Below are 24,948 nucleotides of genomic sequence, written 5' to 3' on the forward strand. Positions count from 1 at the left end.
TGGGTCTATAACTTAATTTTCCAGCTTGACTGCATGAATAATGAAATGTGAATTCTGTGTTTAGGAGTTATATGCAGCCGGAGAGAGCCGTCTAGGGACTGATGAGTCCAAATTCAATGCCATTCTGTGTGCAAGAAGCAGGGCCCACCTCAGAGCAGGTAATGGTGTCCAGACCTCTGTGTAAGCATCAGCTCTATTCAGTTGTGTGTAATGATAAAAATGAGTAACGCAGTTCTGTGCCCGAGTTCTGCTATCTGCAGAATGGGGGTAACGATACCTCAGAGTAAAGCAGGGTGAACTCTGCTGATGGAAAGGGCTATGCAGGAGCTGTACGTTATGATTGTCTGTCTTAAAGGTCGGAACTGGTAGAGGTCATATTTGTTCAAATGTTTCCCTGATAAAAGAAATGAGAAATTAGAATTGGCGTAGTTGTGCATGCTTGTATGTATACAAGCACACCTGCAATGATGCTCCACCTATTCCCTTTTTTTGTTGCTAGTGATAGTGTGTTACATCAGTCCATAGTGGTGTAAACGCTTTAGTAACTCCACGTCCACAACCATATGGAGGGGAAAGGTGGAGGTAGGGGAAAATTTGAATGTTGTTATCTTGATTTTATAGACAGCCAAAACTTTCCGGGGAGAATTCCACTGTTTCCCTTACTGCACTGCCTTGGACTCTCTCTTTAAAAATAAGCAAGGAACTAGACAAGGTAGAAAGATCACGATGCCATTTTAAATAAAATAACGTTGTTGATGCAGTAGTGTTAATCTTAGAGGTTTTAAAACCTCTATGTGAGCACACTGTAGCATAAGAGAAAGTTGAGAAGTGTGAATGAAATAGTGTCCAGCATGCACCAGTGCCACTGCTTTTGTGAGACCAACTCCTGAAAACTTTCTCTTCCTTTAACAGTTTTCAGTGAATACCAGAGGATGTGTAACCGGGACATTGAGAAAAGCATATGTCGTGAAATGTCTGGAGACCTGGAAAGGGGCATGCTGGCAGTAGGTATGTTCCATCTTGGCAATTCCGTTCGTGGTGTCAGTACTAGGACGGGCTGCGATGGTTATATTTGTGACACCAACTGAGGCTGCTGTTCTTAGTCATAATTCCAGTTTTATGCTTTTCCTGTTGAGCTTTCGTGGGAACTTGCCTGTGGTTAATAAAGCATTTAAAACACCTCAGAATGACAGATGAGGCTTTTGCTTCAGGCAGCGGTTGGATTTAGATTTCACATGTTCAATTTTGAGTGTTAAACTGGGGAGAGGTAATTAATAAAAAGCAATGAGAACGTGTACCAATCACAGAGGCAATGAGGATGATGTACATGACAGCTTTGGAAATCGAGCAAAATATTTGGGCATTAACCTCTTATTTTTAGTAGACAGAAAACTTAAATTTGGTTTCAGAGAGGCTGTTATTTCTCCTGGCTTACAGCTTTGTCACATCTTCATATAAATGCCTCCAGTACTTCTGAAAAGCAAAGACTTACCTCAGGTCTACTGTGGTCCCTTGAAAAGCAGTCACTGTTTCCTATGGTGTTTGGGCAAGGCCCTGAGTCCTTGTGCAGCAATTATATTTGAAATGGCTTATTACAGATACAATTTTGGATCTCTCTCTCTCTCTCTGTTTCAGTCTCAGTTAGTCTCTCTGTATGTGTGTCTGGCTCTGTCTGGGTCTCTCCGTGCTAAAGCTACGGAAGAATTGTTATTAACGTTCACCAAATAGTTTCTTTATTAATTAGATTTTAATTACATAGATCAGTTGATGACTTCAGCGTGATTTGTTCTGTGCACCTTATTTTCATGAAAAAGATTTTTCTAATTGAAAATATTTGATTTTGCTTTCTTTAAAGCTTTCAGGACTGTACAAATGGTAATTTACAATAACATTTCCAAGTGCAAGTGTTTTATTTTAACTGAATACAGTGATCAAGAGACAGGCGTTTCGTGTGCTTTGTCACTTGTTTTGAATTGGTTTATGCGTATCATTGACAATTGTATATGTGTTGAACTGCTATTTCCCGTCTACGTTTTCCTACTGAGAAAAATACTTTTTCTGTATAGAATGTGCATTGCTGTGACTATGTATTTAGATTTGCCCCTTTTGTTCTATCTTGATCTTATGTGATTGCTTTTCATACCTTTTTGTGCCACGAAATGAGACAAGTGTGGTTTGTTTTCTGTGTAGTTTGCCTTAGCTTGCATGACTGTGTACTGTACCCAACATAGGGTCATTATATAGATTTTAATTCTGATGATTAATGAAGAATTCTCTTACTAGCCTCATTAATATAATAGTAATTTGATTTAGATTTTGCTCATTCAGATGTCTCATAAACTGTGTCAATTAAATTTAGAATTCAGTCATTAAAAATAAGCATATCAAGAATTTTTCAGGAGTCGTGATTAACTGTGGCTAGTAAAAGAAGGATGAAGTTTCTATCTTAGGTAGTTACCCTACTTGTGTTAGGACATGACTTGAATCCAAATTGTGCCTTGCAGGTACGTGGCCTAGAATTGCTTAATTTAAGAAAAAGACAGTAGTTCCTGGGTTCTACTTCAAGCCTTCTGCGCCTCTTCCCCAATCCCTCACTCCCTTTCAGAAATAATCTAATTGTGAGACTTAAAAGAGTCGTCATAGCTGTTTCACATGAGATAGTAGCTCATGGTAAACTTTTCAATTGCCAAAAACTAAGTGTGTTAGGTTCTTTAACTGTATTACAGCTCCCATTTGGATTAAAACTCATTCCAGTGGCTGATTGAAGGAGTGGAAGTAGCATAATATCAAATGTTTGTTTTTATAAAATTAAAGCACTTGTTTATCTAGAGTAAGCTCTAAAAATGACCGTGAGTTTTAATTGAGTGGGAGTACCTAATTTCTGTAATGCTGTTTCTTTTTGCAGTTAAGTGTCTCAAGAACACACCAGCTTTTTTTGCTGAAAGATTGCACAACGCTATGAAGGTAGGTGCCTATGACAAGATGCATTAACTTTGTGTTTTTTAATATGCATGTACAGCTCATTGGAGTGAATTGTTCAGCTACCTTGGAAATAACAAAAAAAATACCATCACTAATGAGCTGAAGGTATTTAAACTTTTCAGTGAGCAGAAGGCTAATAAGATGCAGTCATTATTATGCCAGACTGGAAAGATCTAGCTTACGTGATCTCACCCGTTGAAGTGATGCGTACAACCATACATTAGAAAAAGAAAATCTTCACTTTGCAAGATGCTTAATAGGCTTAATTCTCATTGAAACTGATATCTTTTAAGTAGAGGCATCTAGCCAAAATAAGTAAATAGGCCTTTCAACTTGTCAGACTTCCTTACTTCTCTGCACAAGAACAGTTTAAAATGGGGTAAGAAGAGGGCCAGAGAGCAATTGTCAGTCCTACCAGTAAATATTTAATTCATTAAAGCTTGATAGGCCAAATTCTGTTCAAGCCCATGGAATTGAATGGGGTTATGCTAGTAAAGGGTTGGTCTTCTGTGCATGTGTCTTTTGGGTGCTTTTTGTTTTTTGGGGGAGCGGGGGCATTGTTTTGGGGAAAGGGTTTGGTATATGCTTTACAGTAGTGCTGTATCGTACAGAATATCCACACATTATTAATGCATTATAGTGTTGTGTTTTGTTTGTTTCAGGGAGCAGGAACAAAAGACAGAACTCTGATTCGAATCATGGTGTCACGCAGTGAGGTTGACCTGCTGGACATACGCACAGAATACAAGCGGATGTATGGCAACTCCCTCTATGCAGATATCACTGTAAGACTTCGGAGTTCTTGTTTTGCCTCCTATGGCTTGCTTTCTGCTAGTAGAACATGGATCCTTACATTGAGTAGCTATTATTGCACTGAGTGTAGCTGACTGGTTTGCTGATTTGTCAGGAGAGTAGAGGTGGAAGAGCCGTGGAAGAGACAGCACTTGCTTTTTTGTGGGGTTAAATGAGCTGGAGACGTCAAAGAAGCCAACAGACAGGAAGGGAAGGATATCTGGTCCAGAGAGATTTCAGAAACCTGGAATCAAGTCTGGTCTCTCTCCCAGTCTCCACATACAACCTTGTAGAAGTCACTTAGTCCTCCAGCTCCTTAGATCATTTTGAATAAAATGGAGGTAATAGTGCTACTCTAACTTATGTATGTTGGAAGAGTTTAATGGTTCTTTTATGCTTTTAAAAGACTATCTCCTCTCCCTTGGAAGGAGGAGATTTTGGAAATAGACTAAATCTTACGTTATTTAGCATCCCCCTTCTCTGTAGGCAAGATGAAAAGTTGCTTCACTCTTTATTCTTATTAAGAGCTGTAGCAGCAGTCAAGGGGATGCCAGACCAACAGGGCGTTAGAGCTGGAGGAGAGTGAGTGGTGCTACTTTCGTTCACTTCATAATGAAGGTGCCAAATCCATCCAGTCCCTAATTACTCGAACTGCTAGTGGCACTGATCAAAAGGATGCAGCTCAATGGCGGCTGGAAGAAACCCTGGAAAGATAGTGAAGGATATCCTTTTTGCCAAAAAGTCTTGATGTGGGTCTTCTACTAGCAATTATATGGTCACTTTGCCTATAGGACACAGAGGATGTACTTGAAGAAGCTTTCTCCAAGTCTGTGTCTCTGAGGTAAAGATGTGCTTCTGTTACAGTAGTTACCTGCCTTGTAACTGCCAATGTATAATGAGAAGTTTAATGTTTACATTTTTTTTTCTTTTTTAAATTGATGTTATTAGCGATAACCGATATGTAATAATTTTACAGTTCAGAGGTAGGAACAGGTAATTCCCATTTACTAGACTGAAGTTATTCAAAACATGGTTTAGGTAAACGTGGGACATGCATGCGCGTGGTTATGTGCATGTAAACCCCACAACATACTTCCATAGAAGCAGAGCCAAAATATCCTTGGAAAGTTCTTCAATTCCTGTCTCTTTTCTTGGAAAAGTATAACAGTTCTCTCTTTTCAGCGGATATATAAAGGGCAATGTTTTTTTATGTTTTGCAGCTTTGCTGTGCTTTACACCTACACATAGAATTTATCCTGATCTTTGCAGCACCTCTCTGTCCCTATTGTAATAATTTTGATCTGAACAAAACAGTTCTCAGTCATACCTGAAAATGAAGGATGGAATAAATGTACTAGCTGAAACTGTGCTGTGAAAAGACTTGGCAAGCCTCCTCGGCCAAGAAAAGTTAGTTAGCAGGGAACACTCATTAGTCATAAGAGCACCAGGCAAAATTCAGCTGACAGGACTTTTTTGATTAGTTGCTGCTGTTCCTGAAATATTTTTTTCAGTGCATGTTTGTGTGTACATCCAGCAGTGGCTTTCACTGCCCACAGCATGAAGACGTTCTGTGTTTGAAGGTAGGGAGAGAAGGGGGAAGAGAACTCTCGATGCCAGAGCGTTCTTTTTAATCTTTGGACATAATAAGGAGTAAACTTTCTGTCTGCTCCTGGAAAGATATCCATGTTGAGTAGGAGGAGGAGAGCTTTGGGACTCTGTATTCCTGTTTCCCATCATATTTCCATACCTGTTGCAGGAAGACAGTTCAGTGAGGGATTTTTATTTTGATATTCCTGGAGAAGTAATTGAACCTGTATGCCATATTCAGTTTGCTGAAGAAATACATTCTCTGAGGGTGTTTTTTTTTTCTATTCTAGTTCTGGACTTACTGTGTACATGTGTGAGGGTAATTCCTAATTAGCAGGAATTTTTAATAGTGAAGGTTAAAGCCTGCTTTCTTTTCCCCTAGCTTTCTGTCTTGCGATTATTTTCAGGATGTTATTTTTCCAAAATGTTTAAGATGCTTACCTTTCATCTTCCTCTCTTTAATCCTTCAAGAAAATTAAAAAAAGGTCCTCAACCTTTCCTCTTTTGGATTTGTTTCCAGGGTGATACTTCAGGAGACTACCGGAAAATCCTACTCAAGTTGTGTGGTGGGAATGACTAACTGGAGCATTGAGGGTTTTTCTGATTTTGTTTGTTTTTAAAGCTGCTATTTTCATGTTTTTGCTTTAAAGTATCCTTTTCCCTCCCCAAAAGTAGACCTATAAAGAACTGTTTTTCCTAAAGCTATTGCATTTCTAAAGTTCATTTTCCACATCGCTTCCCTTCCACTCAAAAATATCATGTAATAAATACCAAAGGAAAAAAATGAAGCTTATGTACCATCTGTTCAAGATTTTTTTTTAAGCACTCTAATCAATGAATAACAAGTCATTCTGCTTATGATATTATGCTGAATTAATACGTATTCTGGAGCAAAAATCATAGTTGTATGATTTAAGGTTTTATTTTGTATAAACATTATGTGCCATTTTAATGCCAGTTTTATATATGTGCACAATGGTAGTTTTATGCTAGTCTGCTCCCTGATAGGTGGAGAGAACAGGCTCAAGTTTGTTTGGGGTCTAGTTAAGACTGTTTTAAAGGGGTTTTGTCAAGTTCTATTTTGTTTGCTTGTTTGTCTATTTTTAAGGAAGATGTATTCTACATTTCATTCTCACTAGGGCAACTGTCATAAGGCAGTTGCCCTGACAATAGTAAAGATTCTCTAGTTAATGTTTTAAGGTTTTGGATTGTGCCTTAAATGTATGTATCTAAAAGATTACAAAATTAAAGCTGTCTATCTTCTAACCCTTTTGCAGACTATCCTTTTTTGTTGTTTGTGTCGGCCTACGTGTGAGTGATGACTCAGTCTTCTTACTTAGTTTTTCCATAGAAGTTCTCTGCTTGAATTCACAAAGAAGTATTCAGAAATTGAATTGTGTTGGCCAAAGTTCAGGGTTTGTGTGCTGTTGGTGAACAATTTTTTGTACGTGATTTATATAATCTGTAGTTATTTCTCAGTATTTTTGTTTTGCATGTTGTAACTTCTCTTCTCTGGCTCTTGGAACTCTTAAATTTTCATCCTCTGTTAGTATGAATGACGTGTTCAGTTTGTCATCCTCAAAGAAGAAACGTCAAAAAGTACAAGGAGGGAGAGACATGGAACTAGGTCAGTGAAAAAAGACTGCTTGTTAATCAAGAACGTGCCAACTCCTTCCCCTGTTTCTTTCCTCCCCACCTACTCTGTAAAGGTCAGGCAGGTCCTAGAATATGTTGCGTTGCTGTTTGTCATGGGAGAATTCAGACCTTCAAAATGCAAGTTTAAAACAATACGTGAGTAAGAGAGTTGCATTATTTCATGGGGAAGCAGTGCTTATCTGAGATGGGCAGATAGATGGGAAGGGACTTGAAACCTTTTTCTTTTTAAAAAAAAAAGAAAAAAGAAAAAAGTATACAGTTTTGATTTCTGAAATTTGTTAGCGCCCATACCTGTACCCCTGTGTTGTATGTTCCGATTTTTAGTGAAGATTCTGTATACCTTAAGGGTAAAATATACTGAATTCATCTCTCTCTTTCTTTTTTTTCCCCCCCCTAGGGAGAGGGGTGGATGTTGGAATTAATTCTGGGTTGGGCTGTCAGCACAGCAGAAGGGAGGTTGAGCAGTGCAAAGCTATTGGAATAAGGTGATTCTACTTCTAAACTACAAATCTCAGTCCAGACTCTGGCTAAAATGTGCACTTACAGCTCCCATTTTAGTCAGTGGCAGCACTGTGACTGTGTCCAAAGCCAGACTACGCTGTATTCTGTTTTTTGGCAGACAATTTAAGCCTATCTTGACAGGAAGCTACTGAAAGTGTATCTTCATTGGTTCACACCAATAGCAAGGATTCAGTCCTTTGCCAGGGAAGGAATACCATTTTGAAGTAAGGGATGTTGGTTAGCTGTTAGCTTTAGTCCAAGACCCCATCTGATCCTGATTTCTTACTGAGAATGCTGTACTTGAAATACAGTCTTAGGTATGGCTACTGAAATATTTAAAATGTAAAGCTTTGAAAGGGTATTTAAAAGCAAGTAATTTTTTATTAAAAAGCACAGGAACACAGAAGGCAAACTCCTGCTCAGGATTGTTCATTCCAGCTCAAATTCTGGAAATACAAAGAAGCTTATTACATGAACAAAAGTGCAACTATATATGACAACCATATTGATGCAGATCTCTTCCATCTTCCCAGTGCTCAACTGGCATCTGTATAGAGAAGAATTGATGCAGTTATTTTTGGTTATAAGATCAAGATCAATCTTTCTGGATAAGCATATCACTTAAAACATGAAGCCTGTTACTTCAAAGTAATGGATTTTCTCACTTTGCCGATTCATCAGATCACAGAAGGAAGGTCCTTGAACTCAGCGATTCTTGACCCCTTTGGCAGTTATTGCAACCTTCATCTGAGGTAATATTTATTATAGTTGTGCTGCACATCTGCAGCAGTAGTGTGTGGTTGGTTGACTTACGATTTCTATTTAAATCAACTGTAACACTTCACCGGGATATTTTTCCCTTTGAAATAGATATGACTATTGCAGAGGAGTACATTAACTCCTAACCATTAACTACCTCTTACAGAAGCTTAGGCAACGTAATGAATAAGAAAATGGATGAGGGCATAGATTTTAATTCCAGTTTCTGTAGCAGTCATGGTGACTAGATTTGTACAACGAACTGCAAGAGGAGCTGCAAACCAACATAAATCCTACTGCGGCCTACTTCAAGCCTGCCTTATTTCAAATTAATGCATTATAGTATGGTTATGTATTTATGTGTATGTACACACATAAACAAAACTAACTTCATAAATAAATGTCTGCGTGATGCTCATATCTTTCAACAAGAAGTTTACTCTCCACTGGGAACACCTCTCACCTTCCTAAATGCAGTGTTGATATGCAGTCAGAGACTGAAGAGGACAGAATATTGTAAGAAGCTGTATAGAACAGGTTGTCTTGTCCAAATCATTTTCCTTCTGGTTTAAGTTATTCCAAGAAACACTTAACTAGAACTACATTTTGCATGTGGCTTGCATGTCAAAACTGGATTTAAACTGTTAAAATTGTAATATTTCCAATAATTTTTGGGGGGTTTTGTTACTCTTATTTTAAGTCACACGTGAGACTAAAGAATCACAGGATCATAAAACTGGAAGAAATCTTGAGATTGCTTAGCCTATCCATCCTGCTCTTCTAAGGCGTGATGAACTGTGTATCTCATTCCTCTCAGATACTTGTTTAACACTTCCAGTGTTGGGGAGAGTACAGTTATGTCATTCCAGAAGTTCACTGTCTTTGTAAGAAAGTTTTGTGTTATATTTTGCTTGAATCTTCCTTGCTGCATTATTTCTTGTTGTTTTTTCACTTTTGCAATGGGGAAGAAAATACGGCTTTCATCCTTGCAATACCCTTGCTCGTTCTGGTGGGCTCCTTCAATATTCTGTAGACTAAACACCCGCAATTTATCAGCCTTTCTTTGTAAGTCGTGTATCTAGCTCTTTGACTTTTTTTTCCTCTGTTTTCAGTGGTTGCTGAAATGTGATCAAAACAGGACCTAATATTTCAGCTGAGGCCTTAGCTGCATTGAATTGAATGATTACCTCAAATCAGGGGGGCAAAAGATCACCCATTCAGTAATAACATAAGCAACACTGTTGCCAGCGTCTAGTTACAATCTACTAGATACTTACCGTCAAAAATGTCTATAAGTGGGGTTCCTGGAGTCATGGGGATGTTCCATGCTGTCTCACTGATGATATTGAGTAGTGACTTTACTTCCGATTCTAGATACTCCACTGCTTTTATAACTTTCTAATGAAAACAAGGAAGACAAGTGGAGAAAGGGGTGGTAAAAGGGTCAAGTAGAAGGAATTGTACCAAATAGGTTAGCAGAAGAGCAAATCTAATGGCTCATAATACTAACAGGTGATCTAATTTATACTACTTAACTGCAGTGACTTACATCTTTCTTGTGCTATACTGGCCTCTAGTGGTCCTGAGGAATTAAGATTTCATTTGCAAGACTTAAAATTTTACCACCTCTGTATAAAGAACCACCTGTAACGTTCACCTCTTAGAGGAAGCTTTGTATGGTAGTGGGGTTTTTTGTTTTTCTTTTTTTAATTATTTTCTGTTTCTGAGCTGCCATTGCATCCAAGAGAAAAAAATCTACCAGAGAAGATGAGACGAGCTGACTGGGAGAGGGGGAATGAAGATGATTAGGATGAAAGCAGGAGGGATAACATTAGCATCTGAGAACCAACAGAATGCAGTCTGGCAGCTACCCAGCTTGCAGTAGTTAGCGCTGAACACAAATCTTGTGGGTACTTAAGACTCAAGGGAAAAATATTAAAGCATTCCAACTTTGCTAGAATCCCAGTCACAAAGTGTGTTTAGCTTTTGAGCGTCCAAAGGAGCAGAAGCTCCCCCTTCTATTTTTGAGTCATCTACAAAATTCTCATTTAACCATGAGCACATGTGGAAAGCTTTGCACTGTCTCCAGAAGTAGGACCTTTCCAGTGGTAATTAAATATCACTGCTCTTAGGTATGTTAAGACCCTGTTACAGCAGTTGAAGATACTTTTTTTTTTTTTTTTAAACTGCACTCACTTAGGTGCTTCTTCCTACTTCAGCCTAGCTGCTGGAAATATGTAATGGGTTGTTAGCCTTTTGGATGTGATACAGTATTCATCTCTTTTCTACTGGCCTTTTATTGAAAGGCTGGAACTCTTGACCAATGCAGCAAGTCTGTGGGTTTCAGTTTAACTTTACCGATACCAATTCTGAGGTTGTTATACTAAAGGCACTGTTCCAAACACTTTAGAAAAGGCAAATAAATAATAGCTCAATGGTTGGCTAATCAGTTGTTTAGAATCCATCAGGATGATATGTTTTTACTAATAATGGTTTCATAGATAGTTATAAAACATTACATCTGAAAAAAATAGCCCCTGCATTTTTTTCTTATAGGATCAAGAAGGAACAGTGGCTAAAAACATGATGATTCTTATTTTTCTTTGGTCAAAGGGTTAGGGCAGAGTTCTAGTTTGGTCCAGGAGTGAATGCAATAGCTCTTACCTCTTCGATAATATCCAAGCGTTTGTGGATAGTATCGTGTTCGTTACACCAGCCTGCTCTTCCTAAAGCTCCAGGTAACACGCTGACAGGGTCTGCAGCAGCTGGAAAAAGTCACAATTCATTAACAGGAGGTTTTTTTTGAAAGCAGTCCTTACGTTTCTGAGTACAGAAGTGATATTTGACATGCTAAATGACCTTGTTTATGAAACACAGATGTAGGAGTCCCAGGTAGAAACTGAACCTCTCCCAGTAATTGCAGTCCTACCCTACCCCTGTGAATCTCTCATTGTGTTGTACATTGTCAAGATTGTTTGGAACAAGCTTGCTATTGGGCTGGGACTGGGTTTTTTGGTGCTTGTTTTTTACATGGTCTGTGTTTTTCCTGGCTTGTAGGGTAAGTTTATAGATTTAATGTAACTCTGTCTCTGCCAGTATAAAATCTAAGCATTATGAAGGCACATCAGTTCCTCTTGGACTTTCCACAGAAGTAACTGCTGTGAGGAGCAGCCACGTTTGTCCACTTATGCCCTAAAGAGATGGAAGCTGGTGATTCTGTCATGTCAGAAACGTGGCTGCAGCAGTCTCTTTTTTTTTTTTTTTTTTTTTTTTGGTCGGTGGGAAGGGAAGTGATAAAAGCATGTGCTGTTCGTGCCATTTGCTGTCCATGTCCCTTGTCTGTGGTTTACAAAGTCACCCAGCTCAGTCAGTTTATCTGTGCAGACCTCTTAGTACTCAAAATCTCTTGCTTTCTTTGAATGCTTGATTCTGTTGGCCATACTCCATGAAAGGGCAGTGGATACCTGTCCATGTCCATGCTTTAGTGGAACCAGTTTCCTTTTCCTAACTTTTTTGATGCATTTGGTAACTTTTCAATTTTAGCATATTTATATAGAGCTGTAGCAGAGTATTTTAAAACCCACTGAAGTGGCACTATGTCTTGCTCCATGTTTGTAAAGCTAAGTCTTGATCTTGAATGAGGTGTGAGGATACTATAATGATAAGAAATTAGCAGTAACTCATTTCATTCTCATTTGGTTGTAATGAAGGCAAACGGAGGAAACTGCTAGTTTGCTTTATAATGAACATTTAGAAGCAGGAGAGGAGCAAACAATACTGTCTTCAGTTCTGTTGTGTGCGAGCAGTGATTTGGAACTGGTGCAATGTTTCACTGCAAGTCGGTGCCAAGATTTTTAGAGTTGTAGGTATCAGATGATGGCAAACATATGCTAGTAAGGCTTGTAGCCGTTGCAGTTTGATTGGATGAGAAGTGCGCCGAGAGTTGGAATGGCATCCTTGAAATTGGGAGGAGTGAGGAGGGTAGGATTAAAATGTGATCTGATGTACTAGGAGTGGCATTTCTTAAGAACTAGTTTGGCAGAGTTTTAGAGGAGGATATTTTTGTTCATTTATTTGTAGCAGATTTTAATTTGGTTTTTGATGCATTTACCAGGAGGTGGTGAATCCCAGTGAATTAATATGCCTGTTTAATATTTACACAAGACTGGTGGAGTGTGTACTTAAACGCTAACTACTCTGCAGTTGCACTTATTTTTTTTCTTTGTTGCAGCTGTTGGTGTTCTGGGAGTGTTATTATTTCATCCATGTTACTTCTTGAAAGTTTTGCACGTTAGGATGTTTATTCCATCCTGGCCAGAACAATTGAAGTTTTGTGCCAGAAATGCAGGTTACAAAGCAATGGCCAGTCTTTCTCTACAAACCCTGTCTATCTTAATAATAGGATAATAATGAGGTAACCTCTATCTTACTGTCAGAGACTAATAGAATTCCCACTTTTCTAATATTCGCAGCTCTAAGCCTGATGATCTGAGTCACCAGGATGCGGAAGTGCTGCCCATCATTTTGAGGAGAGGACCTAGGGCAAACAGAATGTATGGCGATGAGATCCAACTACAAATGAACTGTGAAAATGAGGCAACAGAGCTCCTTAGATGAACTAAGAGCAAATGTAAGGATTTAGGAATCCCACAAGGGATTATTTTTCACTATATTAATCCAACTGTAGGTGGTTGGATCACAAACTTGAATGGGAAGTTTGGGTGAGGGCCAGCACAGTTATATACGTTTATTAAAGGAGCTTTTGGCCAGCTGTAAGTCACATGCCAGGCTTGTTTAGTTTTTTCTGTTCCCTAGAAATGGAAAATGTAAGGGAGCTGATGTTAGCTACTTCAACTTAGTGTTGGTTGGCCAGTTCACTTTCTCTGATCATGCTTCATATATCTTGCTGGTCCATTAAAGAAAACAGAGCTCTGCTATAAGAAAAGCAGAAGTAACTGTCCTGCCGGACTCTGACCCAGGGATTCTCTGACCTTTCCAGACTGTCTAGTGGCACAGGGTACGTTCCTACTAGCACGCTAGCACTATGCAGAGGCTCCTTTCATCTTTTTCCTGATACAGAACCTTAAATCCTCATCAGAGCTGCAAAATATTGTGCCGAAGTGACTGTTTGAAGCAGAAATGATATAAGGTCTACCCAAAATACCACTTTAATCATTGCGTTAGCCATAACCCTTTTGTGTGAAAGAAGCTTCTGTTCTGCGCAAACCTCAGCGTCCTGCTGAGCCTGACTCCTGCCCTAAGCAGATGTACACAGATCGAGAGAGAGGTTAGACATCATGGATGACCCAGCAATTTGTTCAGAGTGGGGTATTTTGTGATAGGTGTAGAAAGACATTGTAAGGTTGTTGCATTTCACTGTGAGGTTAGCAAGAGACTGTACAGCTTTGTGCAAATATGCACCTCTAGAGAACTAAGTGGAAAGGTTACTCTGAAATGCAGGCTTCAGGAACAGTTGGTTCTTTGTGGGGGTTGTTTTTTTCTCTTTTGACAGAGAGAGCGCGCTTTCTCACATTGCCAGATTTTGAGAGCATGTTGCTGCTTTGTAAGAGGTAATGGACTTATTGAAAGAGGAGGAAGTGTCTCATGGTAGTGTGATAGGATTGTAAGATCCTGCCCAGAACGTTAGGACCAGGGCAGTGACTACAAAATATGACAATTGGTCCAAAGTATGGTGTTCTCTGAAGGCTGGCCCAGAAGAAACCGCCTCAGCCAGGACCTGTGTGTCTGTATCTGATTAGCAACTTGCACACCTGAGCAGAAGTGCTCTTGCCTTTGTGTTGCCACTCTCCCCCCCGTCCCCCACCAGAACAGGGTACTTCAGGGGGCTGTTGCTGCTGTTGGCTGGGCAGCCAGTGCTTTGCAGCCAGTGCTTTGGACAGTGTAGTTCCTACTTTTCCTCTGTTTTCTGAGCCTTGGCTTGAGGCTTTGGCTTCCTAAACCTGATTATTATTTTGTTTACTGGCTTTAGCTGTTAATCCACAGCCTTTATCAGTGGGCTGGGCTGTTGGCAGGACACATCCGGTCCCTTGTAAATATGACATGTATCTAGGTCACTATGGTCAGGCAATTCATTGAAGCAATATGCTTCCATGTGCTCGAGGAGAATCACACATTGCTTATGAATGCTGCCCTTCTCTGTATTGCAATCGCTGAAAGAAAGTGACACAGTTTGACTTCAGAGCTGACCTTCTCCAGCAGCATCGCTGTCTCGCATGGTAATATTGGATAAAGGGAGTGAAGAAGGGAAGTCTGCAAGCTACATAAGCAAAATACTAGTGACCTTTTAGGGTACGTCCGTGTACGTGCTCTCCGTTGCTGAAGAAACATTTGAAAAACGTAAATTGGAAATTTTTCCTTGCCTGTGTTATCAAGGCACCTTGATCTCCAGAGGTCTCTTCCAACCTCAACCGTTCTGTGATTCTGTGTTTTGCATAAATGCAGCAAAACGTTGATGTTAAATTTTAAAACTAAATTTTAAAGGTAAACTGTTCTTTGTATACTGTATAAGACATATTTAAAGTGTGTGTTTGCAACTTCAAGCAAGTGCGCATGTTTATAGAATGAATTTAGGATTTTAGGCTGTTTTCTAGGACGCACACTTCAATGTCTGGAATATCTCTTTTGAAGTGTAATGAATTAGTTCAGGAGGATATTGGCTGTAATGTTTCAATATGGTGGAGAGAACATTACCTTTGCATCCAATTCCCATTTGCAAATCCCTGCCTGATACTTCTTGCACATCAAAATATTAAATTCTTAAAGTCCATGCTATTTAATATATAGGTGGTTATTTTCTGTTAAGAATTAAGGAATCATTCATTCAAGAAGACAAAATGACCCATACGCTTATAAGAAGTTAAAACACTTATGCATGCTACCAGTCACCTAGAACCTTAGACTTGTTCTGTGCGTTGTGCCTCATTTTTTTCCTCTAATTAAAATCCTCTGAGCTACATTGTTGATGCCTGTAAAAGCTGAGTAGCTCTTAACTGCTCTCTGCTGTGATACAGCTAGAAACCGGTAGATGGAGCAGAAAAACAAAGAATCTCTGAGGCAGTTTCTAACAAGAATCCATCTAATGGAAGTGTATGAAAGAGGTAGTATGATGAAGAGTAAAGAAGATCTATGTATTATGATCAAAAAAGAGCAAAGAACTGAGTATTAACACAACCTGAACAAACAGGTTAAGAACAAAGGCTTTAGTTATATAACCTTAATAACCTGTCTCAGGAGAGCTCCTTTGTCTCATCTACATTTGGTGTATTTTTCTCACCTTCCATTTGTTGCTGTTTCATGCTTCTTTAAGAATCCATCAAGATTCTGTCTATTCAGATGCCATCATTTATTTTTCATATATATATAATGTGTGTAGGCATATGTGGTTATGTTGATGTGTCTACATTATATACAAACATATGTAAACATATACACAGAATCCTACACAATCTCTGGTTGAAGTTAGTATCAAAATTCAGAGAGGTATTGCCAGCTTTTACTTTGCTAATAATAAGTCATTACATGACATCTCTTGTGCTCCCCGCTATCCAATCCCAGACCATTAGTGCTACGTACAAGCAAACTCATGTCAGCATATCTGTGTGTCACAAAGATATGCGTTGGAGTGGTGGGGGAGCAAAAAGCATAAAATGATTGAAAGCTGGAGCAGGACAATTTAGACTAACATGCATATTTTTAAGTTAGCCAATGGAACAATTTAGTAACTGATGTGGCCTCGGCACTCCTTGTACTCTTTACAAGTAACCTTCCTAAAGATATAATACTGGTTATACTGAAGTTACAGGCTTGATGCAGAAATTACTGGGTTGGGTTCTTTGGACTATGTTACGGAGAAGGTCAAGCTAAATGATCATAGTGTTCCCGATTGGTCTTAAAGTCTATCAAATTCATTTGTCATCATTCCCTGACCATTGCGATTTTGAGAGTTAACTGAGAGTTCATGTTGTGTTTGGTAGGGAAAGGTTAAAAACAAAGCACACCACAAGCCAAATGAACGACAAATGAGACTGAAATTGGAACCAGATGTCAAATTAAGAAATCTGAAAACATATGATAAATGACGGGGAATAAAGATGGACATGTATAACAGTTGAAGAAAACACCCTATGGTGTGTATTCTTGTTTGTACTACCTTAGAGTTAGTACTATCCTTCTATTCCTGTTGCATATAGCATAAAGTAAAAAGATTTTGATGCCTGATTAGGGATTAAGCTTTAATCTGTTCATTGACCAGGAATTTCGACTGCTACCTGAATGGCAACTCTTTGGAAGATTCCAAACATAAAACAAAATCCAAAGGTTTCCTCTGGTATCAGAGGTATGATTCATGAGACTCTGCTAATAATGGAAACATCCTGAAATAAGTTTATTCCATGAAAGTAATTATTTTTAATATTGATTTTAGAAGCTGAATAACCATATCAGAAAGTCACGTTCCAAACCTGCTCACCTGGTTTATACTCTGTTTATCGAGACATAGAATATACTACCATTTCAGATCCTAGGGCAGTTAAAACAGAACTTTTTTGCCCTGGAAGAGAAGGACCCAAAGAGCATATCTCATGCATTGTGGATACAGGGTATCACAGGTATACAGGAGTAATGTGGAGACAGATACTGCATTGATGAAGATGGTCAGGGTATTGGCATACTAGTTCTCATTTTTCTTTCTAACATCTCTGTTCCATCAGCTAATTTGTGAGATGCTGTATTGTGAAGTGTTCTTGTCCTAACGTGCCTCACTTCTGCTGGTGAAATACACAAAATCAGAAATGGGAGGTGACAGAAATTACACTTGGTTAGGAGATGGCTGTCGTGTATAAAACCATTTCCTTTGGATGAAGATTTTGCTGTCGTGATCCATGTCATTCTAATTTCATAGTGGAGTTTTTATTCTCACTTACCCAGCAGTGGAGACCAATATGGAGTATACAAGGTGAGGGCGAGTTTGTGCTGCCAGTGGACTCTCTTTTTTTTTTTTTCCCACTCACAGCAAAAACTGGTGACCCCGTCATGTCATGACTGTTTGCCAGAAGTGATGATGGAACTTGAAAAACTACTTTTCTTCTTCTGCTACCTTATCGTGTTCAAGATCATAAGAAGCACTTAAGTTTTGTATATTGTCATTTAAAGGAAGGAGACTAACAATAAATGTTCCTGAGAGGGAGATAATGCTTTTAATATGTGTCCAAGATGCTGATCTTTTGAACAAGTTTCCAGGGAATATCCGCTTGTGCTGGCTGCTGCAGTGAAAGACGACTGCAGGAAATCAAACTGGTAAGAGAAGTGAACTAGATAGTTTTGCTGATAGGTTCCTGTAATTCTTTCTGTAACTTATGATAAGGATGCCCTGATGCTTTGGGCTGCTTGCCTTTGTTATGTACTTATTTCCATATAAATACCTATTGGTTTTGGAAACTAAGGCAAAGTGTTAATGTGGTTTGTAACTAGAAGCTGTACAGGAGACAGTTGTATACGGAGAGAGGGATGACCCACTTTAGCAAGGAGAGCCATGTAAAGAATGTACGTAATGTTAAAGAATGTTAAGTTATGCAGAATGAGGCTGATTTGAGAATGGAGGCAGTGAGATACCTGAATGACTGATGTCACCATAAATGCTAAGACGACAACTGGTATCTGAGGATAAAGAGTTTTTCGATTTTATGAGAACACGTCTTTGGGCCTGTGTTTAGTGACAGGGGAGACAATCACTTGTAGCTTTTTTTTGAGGTGAGTCTGAGGCTGGCTAGTCAGCTACACAGCTGGTCTGTGTAGTTTCTGTGTATAAGTCTTGTATAAGTCATGGCAATAGGAAGAAATATGACAACACAATGAAAGAAGATCCTTGTAGTATTGTCCTAGTACTTAAACGATTCTAAGAACTTGCTTTAAGATATATTTTCCTCTGGCAGACAGTTCACGTGTACTGCAAGTGCTCAGGAAGTAAAATAGCGACATATACTAGATCCCAGTATTCATGGCCAAGACCCACAACTGCTTCAACCAGAACAGATCATTTGGATTTATAAATACAGCTGGTGCAAATAACCAGCAGGAGTCTTACAATTTCCAGACCTCTGACTTTTTGGAAGTTTGATATTAACCTTTGCTTTACATATTGAGGTTATAAAGTCCACAGAACTTAGTAAACTGAATTCCCTTTAACTAAATATAATGGAACATGGGGTTTTGTGAATACATAAAATCTGTAGGAGGGCTCACTTCTGCACAGAACCTCTCTTCAGAGGCCTCGCGTTCTTAAGCAACACACCTGCATCTGGGTGCACTTTACTGTGACAAATATCCAGCCTTATCTGAGCTCACAGATAAGTGTTTGCAAAGATCCTGCTGCAGAGACGACAGTGCCTGTAGGTTTCCATAAGGACAGGAAATACCTATGACGTGGGGTATAGATTAAACCACTATTGATTTATTAGGAGAGAAATATAGGTCAAAATCTAGTTTAAAATGCCTCTCTCATAATTTTTACTGTGGATATAATTCTACAGTGTAGTAGCTTAATCTCCTGGAGGCAAAACACTGTCCTGTGAGAATGCAAGATGTCTGCGGTCGACTTTGGGCAAAACCAGGCTTTTCTGAAGGGATTTTTTTTCTCTCCAATTTCTAGATAATAGTCTAACTCTGACTGATGACCATGTCATTCATAATAGCCCCTTTCACTCCAAAGCCGTACAGATCTACATAGCTTAGGACATTGCATGTGAATATCAGAGGATCCAGAATATCCTGAACAGGCATAATATGTTAGCTGGATGAAGCAAAAACATTAACTTACAATTGGTTTACTTATAATTGAAACCAAATGACGCTTCTGCTGTTTAAAAACAAATCACATTCTAAAGACTGTATTGAGCAGCAACACATGCCTTAGCTCTCCTGTTGCTCTCCCCCCACTGTGTTTGGTTTGCTCATCTAAGAGGAGCATGTCAGAGGGGCCCAGGTTGTTCCCCTGATTGCCAGGACTCCAGCTCACCTCTGTGCCGTGCAAAAACATCCAACACAAACTCTGCTGTTGCGAAGCTGTACCTTTGGGAAAAATTTGCCTGGAACATTTGGTAAGAATGGAAAGCTGTTTAAATGGGGCAGGGTTTGAATGCTCCAGTACCCCAGGCCATGTTTTACGCTACGTTTTAGCAGCAGCAGCACCCCACAAACTAACCCGGCAACAAGAACAAACAATAAAGCAGTGCAACCGGTTAAGCAGGAGGATGCGATTGTGTCCCAAATGGCTCCCGTTCCAGCATCTCACCCTTACTGAGATGTCTGAAGGTTGAGCTCGATGGATATAAGATTGTTCATATTAATGGCTGACTGAAAACATAATTCTTCTTTGGCCAAGCCCAAAATATTTTTATTCAAGAGGAACTGTTGCCAAATAGAAAAACAGGAAGAGACGGTGAATGAGTCACTGGGGGAGTGGGGGTGGGGAGGATCTGTATTAAAATCAAAAGTTAGATTCCCCACCTCAAAAGTAGCAAAGAGCAAGTGGGGGATGCCTATGTCAACCAGCCAGGATACTCAGCTGGCTAGGACAGAAACAAGTTCAGATCCTCCCTCTCCCTGACTTAAAGAAAGGATATGGACCATGGAGTCTCACCTTCCAAGGAAACGCTCTGCTCATTGAGGCAGGGAGTGTTTGGATGCTCCAGTGAAACAGTGAATATATTTTCTTAACTAGGTAGCTGCCACCTGGCATAATACTGGGTGGGTCCCTACTTTAGTTGTTATTCACATAATGTTTTATTTGGTTAGGTTTCACCGGAATTTACTAATGATCTGCGTTTAAACAAAATCATACTTCTGGGGAATAAACAAAAACGTTCTTCCAGCGTTCTTTGTACGTTGCAAAATTTGCAGGTGGATAATGAGTATTTATAGAGTGAAAACATACAGTGCCTGTGCTTGGATTGCTGTTTCAGTTCATCACTGATAGGTATTAACAAAGCCAGTTGCATGGGACAGAGAGGGAGAAAGCAAGAGCGACCGGAGCCTGGGCAACAGAATGGACTAGTGGTTTTCAGGAAATGTTTTGGTGGTAATGGAAACTTACCACCCTGCACTGACATGCAAACATTACGTGTTGTGCAGAAGTAAGAGCAGAGGGAAAATAATGCTCAGCCTCAGCTAGTAGAAAATGCACAATACAAACACGCAGCAAACCAGGTTTGTGATTACATGGGGACTATAAACCCTTGAACTAGCCAAACTGAAAATAGCTTTCAGTCACACCATCAACAACAATATGATCAGAGGTTAACCTAGCACTAGATTCTTTGTTAACGGCAGTAAAATTCAGATGCCAGCTTATCAGATTTTGTGTATTTATACTGCTTGTCGCCAAGGGATTTGAGTAAAGAGTTATGGTCCTGGAAATCTCAGGAATAAGTAAACCAAAAGCAGAAGATAAAAATATACAATGCTGTTACCAGCAAATCTAAAAAGAAGGGTTTGAATATAGGAGGACCTCTCTTTATTCACCTTGAACATTGTTCTCAGTTCTGAGTGGATTAGTGTGCATCTTATTAAACTTCCCAGTAACAGTGTTATGGGAATGCAGGGCACTGGATGCAGTATATGAATGTGGTTTTAAATTTCTGCAAATAAAGTGATAGTGTCTCCCATGAGTAGTGGAAAATCTCTAGGGAAGCACTATGCCTCCGGGATGGACTTTAATAGCAGAAAATGGGAGTTTTTCCCGGTTAAAAAACATTGTTTGCACAGAATTTTGGAACATGCCTGTGTCATCTTCAGATCAAATCTATCAAATAAGCAGTTCTTAACTCCCCTCCCGCCCCCCGCCAAATTCCACGCAAATTCTTTCACCAGAAGATCAGATACGCTGCAGTTTCTGCTTTACAAGCTTGGAGTCACTTACCTAAAAGACCTTGCTTCTGCAGGACTAAAGTAAAAGCCAGCATGCAAACGAAAAGCATGGTTTCAAACTCTCCAAGCTCTGTTGTAGTCCTTGTGGAGAGTGCTGCAGACTCCCTCCTCGGCTTTACATAGACTCCTCAGTCCAGTCGTTTGTGCTGAGGTTTAGCCAGAGAGTTAGGAGGAAATATTCCCAGGCTGAGCCAAGATTCTTAAGCTGTTCTCTTTTTCTTTCCTCCTTTTAAAAAACACCCTTCATGCTCCACAAAAAATCCAGTTACCCAGGCAAGCTGGCTGTGGTCCAAGCTCCCCAAAGTTTTTACCCTTCTATTTATTTATACTGAGTGCAAATGGAATGTGCTGAAGAGTTTTGAGTCCTGTGAATACAGCAAGTGGGGCAAGAAAAGGAAGCAAGAGAGGACAAAGAGGGTGCTGGGTGTTTCTGAAATCCCTGTAGAATTTCATCTAGCACGGGGAAAGCAGGAACACTGGAAAACACAGTATCTTGAGGGCTGCGATCTTGCAGAGTTTTTTAATTATGTATTCATTTTTAAAACCACAGAAAATTTGCTTTCTGACAGGTGAAAATTCTGCTGGACTAAGTGAGGCTACATTGTGGGAGGTGGTAACTGTGAAGCCTCGTCTTTGGAAAGTACCTTAGGATCCTCTGTGAGCCTTCTGAGCTCTTTTTCGTTCAGAAGGTGTTTGAACGGGGTGAGTTGTCATAACATCGTGTGCAAAAAACAGTAGTGCTAATGTTATCCTGACAGTGTGTTTGATTTTTAGTAAGATCTTACTTAAATATTACATTTTTGTCTTGTGGGTTCATGGATACTGACTGGATCAGTGGCAGTGTTTGGCATTAGGAGTTGTGTGGAGACGAGCTCCAATCCCAAGTCTGCCACAGATTCCTTGTAAAGCTGTGGTCAGGTCCCTCCCAGTTTACAGGTTTCTAGCTTCTACTTATGAAAGAAAATTAATAATCCTTTACCTCATCTGAAAAAAATAAAAAAGTTAATGGCTGTCTAGTGTTTTATGGCGGTTGAGCAAGACTTATTTCTGTGCAAATGCTTATAATTTAGCAAAGGAAAATCATCATAGAGTAAGTTAGGAATAAATTGCAAAGCTTATATACAACAAAGGACTCCATGTGCAAGAGGGAGCCTGTGGAAATCCTGACTGAGTTTGCAAAATTAATATTTTTCTTGGATGTCTATGGATGACTTCTAGGGATCTTTGACCTTAGCAGAAATGTTCACAAAGGTCTATTGGATTCGTAATGCTGCCTTTGAAATATATGGGAACAAGACCACCAGCACTGTGCACTGTCTGATTAATCCAGACTCCTTCCAGGCAAAACTGCACAATATCTAGAATTGCCTGTTGTTATAACGTTCTGGAGTTCCTCTGATCTCCTTTGAGTTATGTGCTCCTCAGATGAGGAATGTACAGGTGTGTCTGAACTTTGCTCACTGTCTTACAGATGTGAAAACTTGAGCAGACTCAGAATATGTTTTGTTCAGAGTTGTTTACAAATGTTAGGGGAATGAAATCCAACAGAAGGGTTTTTTTTTGATGGGAAAAATGCTGAGTTGGTATAACATAGACACTTTAGGCATGCTTCAGTTCAAAATGTTAATGGGAATCAGGGAGGTCTTTCTTCCTGGCAGCTACTTCAGCAGCTGGCTAGCTGGTCCAGTAGTGGTGGGAGGGGAGAGGGCTCTGTCACAAAATTGGGCTATGGCTAATGGTAGATGATACATAATCCTAGGAAACGTACTCTCAAACTTGGTGTAGTTCTCTGTGCATTTATGCTGGGTCACTCACTGTGTAGACTATGAAGCAGAAACCCAGAGAAAACCAAACAGTAGTAGTAATGTGGCATCAGAAGGAGCGTTCGGAGTCTCAGAGGAAATAGTGGGGTAGCTGGTAAAATGTAAAATACCTTGTACTTGCTCCCATTCAAGTCTGAATGGTTCAATTCTAAGGTTAAACTTTGAATTAAAGGAGAACATTAACTTTATACTTGTGGGAAGTGATCCTGACTTGGAGGAGTTTCCTAGAAAGTGTCCGCAAGAACTGACAGCATCTAAAGAAACACAGGCCTCACAGAGGATGATCAGTTGGTATCAAGTCTACCTCTGGGCTTTAGAAGAAAGGTAGGCAGATATTTCCTTCTCAATATTGTTCCTCATAATCATTTAAGTCAAGTTACCTTTATTAAACTATTGCTTATAAAAGTTGAAACACTAGTAGTGTGTTCCTTAGTCCTAAAGGTCATTGTCTGGGACAAAAGGTTTCCCACCTATTGAAAAAAAACCCTGCAAAGTAAAACAGATTTACTTAATCTTTACCACCTCCCTAGCAGTCTGAAATTAAGTCATTTCAATTGAAAGTGAGTCTGTAAAGATGCTATCATAGGGTTCAACATGTAATCATTCACACTGACTTCCAATTCTGACTTGCTAAATGACAAGGCAAAACATCCTCAGTAATAAAGAGTCTGTGATTGGACTTTAGCTGGTAACTTCTTGGAGGCATTGGGCAAAACAAGGCATAGAACAACCCCTGTTTATTGACACCTCGGGCCTGGTGCTAGTAAGCTAGCATTTTTGTGACTAAAATAAAATTGACTCTATGATAGTTAGAGCTGTTAATTGGTGTTTTGGCTTAAATCGTCAGGTAGGACTATTGCAATTTTTGCAAATTTTTGTTTTGAGAATCAGTCTAATCATTCCTGTTGAAAAATTGCATTAGTTTTAATTTTCTTATGAATTGGTCTTTAGAGAGGAACTGCAATAGGTAGCAGTGAGTCCAATCTCTGTTTCATTCTGTGTTTGAATATGAGTCACTGGTTTGGTAGACTGAGATTTTTGAAGTCAGAGGCTATCTGCACATGGTCTGTGACAGTGTCTGTTCCAAGGCCACCAGAGGAGTAAAAGTAAAGCAAATAGAAGGGACACAAATGCTATACTGGTGATTTTTTTTTACATTTGGGATTTTACCTGCCAGACCAAGAGTCCTGTACTGCTTTGCAGACAGGAAACTCGGGGGCAGGAGAAGTTATTTATGAATACTTGGTTGCTGAATGTGCATTAACATTGTCCTTGCAATAAGTACCTTTCTCAAACAGAATCACGTGGTGCATTCTCTGTATTGCAAAGGTACCCTGTTCAGAGTTCCTGGATGCTTTCCCGTATACTTTCTGCCATACTCTACACCATATTATTAAAAAGCAATGAATGTTCATTGACTCAATTTTCCTCTCAACACGCTATAAAAATAGTGTTATTTCTGCTCCAGACCACCTCTGTTGAGGTCACTTACCCCTTTTGCAGCACGCTTCCTTGTGTTTCCTCCTGAATTGTTCTCAGGCTCCTGGGACTGTTCAGTTCTTCCAGGGCAATTGCTTCTTATTTTTACACAGAACTTTTTGTTTGACCGTAGTGAGGTGCTGGTCTGAGGGGCAAGGAGAATTAAACAAGTCAAAGTAATGAGAGGTTTCTCTAGTATCATACTCTAGGGGTTGTTCCTGTAGTAAGAGAGAAGTTCTTTCTCTGGCAGGGAAACGCAGCCAGAAAGAATACTTATGCCAAGCAAGATTGTGGTTTTCAGTGGGACTACCTGTCCAAAGGACTTTTGGCAGTCTTGGGTAACTGCCTAGGATGACTTTCATTACTCATAAATACTCAGAAAGAAGCTGCAGTCAAAGAGCTCTTAACTGGCAACATAACATACGAA

The 24,948-nt window shown here is 39.5% G+C and overlaps 2 protein-coding genes across 15 annotated transcripts in view; one reads left to right on the forward strand and one right to left on the reverse strand.

The window, feature by feature from the left end:
- Positions 1-6,627, forward strand: part of ANXA11 (annexin A11) — a 73,535-nt gene extending 66,908 nt beyond the window's left edge. For all 14 annotated transcript variants that reach the window (XM_068950564.1, XM_068950570.1, XM_068950572.1 and 11 more), the window contains 5 exons: positions 65-158; positions 913-1,008; positions 2,906-2,964; positions 3,645-3,767; positions 5,882-6,627. In XM_068950564.1, the coding sequence (XP_068806665.1) occupies positions 65-158; positions 913-1,008; positions 2,906-2,964; positions 3,645-3,767; positions 5,882-5,941 (432 nt within the window). In that variant the 3' untranslated portion in view covers positions 5,942-6,627. The remainder of the gene's footprint in view (positions 1-64; positions 159-912; positions 1,009-2,905; positions 2,965-3,644; positions 3,768-5,881) is intronic.
- Positions 6,628-7,879: 1,252 nt separating this feature from the next.
- Positions 7,880-21,677, reverse strand: PLAC9 (placenta associated 9). Its single transcript, XM_009688026.2, has 4 exons — positions 21,212-21,677; positions 10,942-11,042; positions 9,555-9,675; positions 7,880-8,065 (listed from the first exon to the last, which is right to left on the reverse strand). The coding sequence occupies exons 1-4, from the start codon at positions 21,267-21,269 to the stop codon at positions 8,055-8,057; spliced, it is 291 nt and encodes a 96-aa protein (XP_009686321.1). The 5' UTR covers positions 21,270-21,677; the 3' UTR covers positions 7,880-8,054.
- Between the last annotated feature and the right edge of the window lie 3,271 nt (positions 21,678-24,948).

This window comes from Struthio camelus, chromosome 7, assembly GCF_040807025.1.
Source record: "Struthio camelus isolate bStrCam1 chromosome 7, bStrCam1.hap1, whole genome shotgun sequence".
Classification (NCBI taxonomy): Eukaryota; Metazoa; Chordata; class Aves; order Struthioniformes; family Struthionidae; genus Struthio; species Struthio camelus.

Bases quoted from the DNA above. Each gene is read 5' to 3' on its own strand.
- PLAC9 (XM_009688026.2), bottom strand. From the start codon at position 21,269: ATGCTTTTCGTTTGCATGCTGGCTTTTACTTTAGTCCTGCAGAAGCAA. The intron at 11,043-21,211 runs GTAAGTGACTCC...GACTTTTTCCAG, and splicing joins GCAGAAGCAAGGTCTTTTAG to CTGCTGCAGACCCTGTCAGC. The intron at 9,676-10,941 runs GTAAGAGCTATT...TGTTTTCATTAG, and splicing joins GCTTGGATATTATCGAAGAG to AAAGTTATAAAAGCAGTGGA.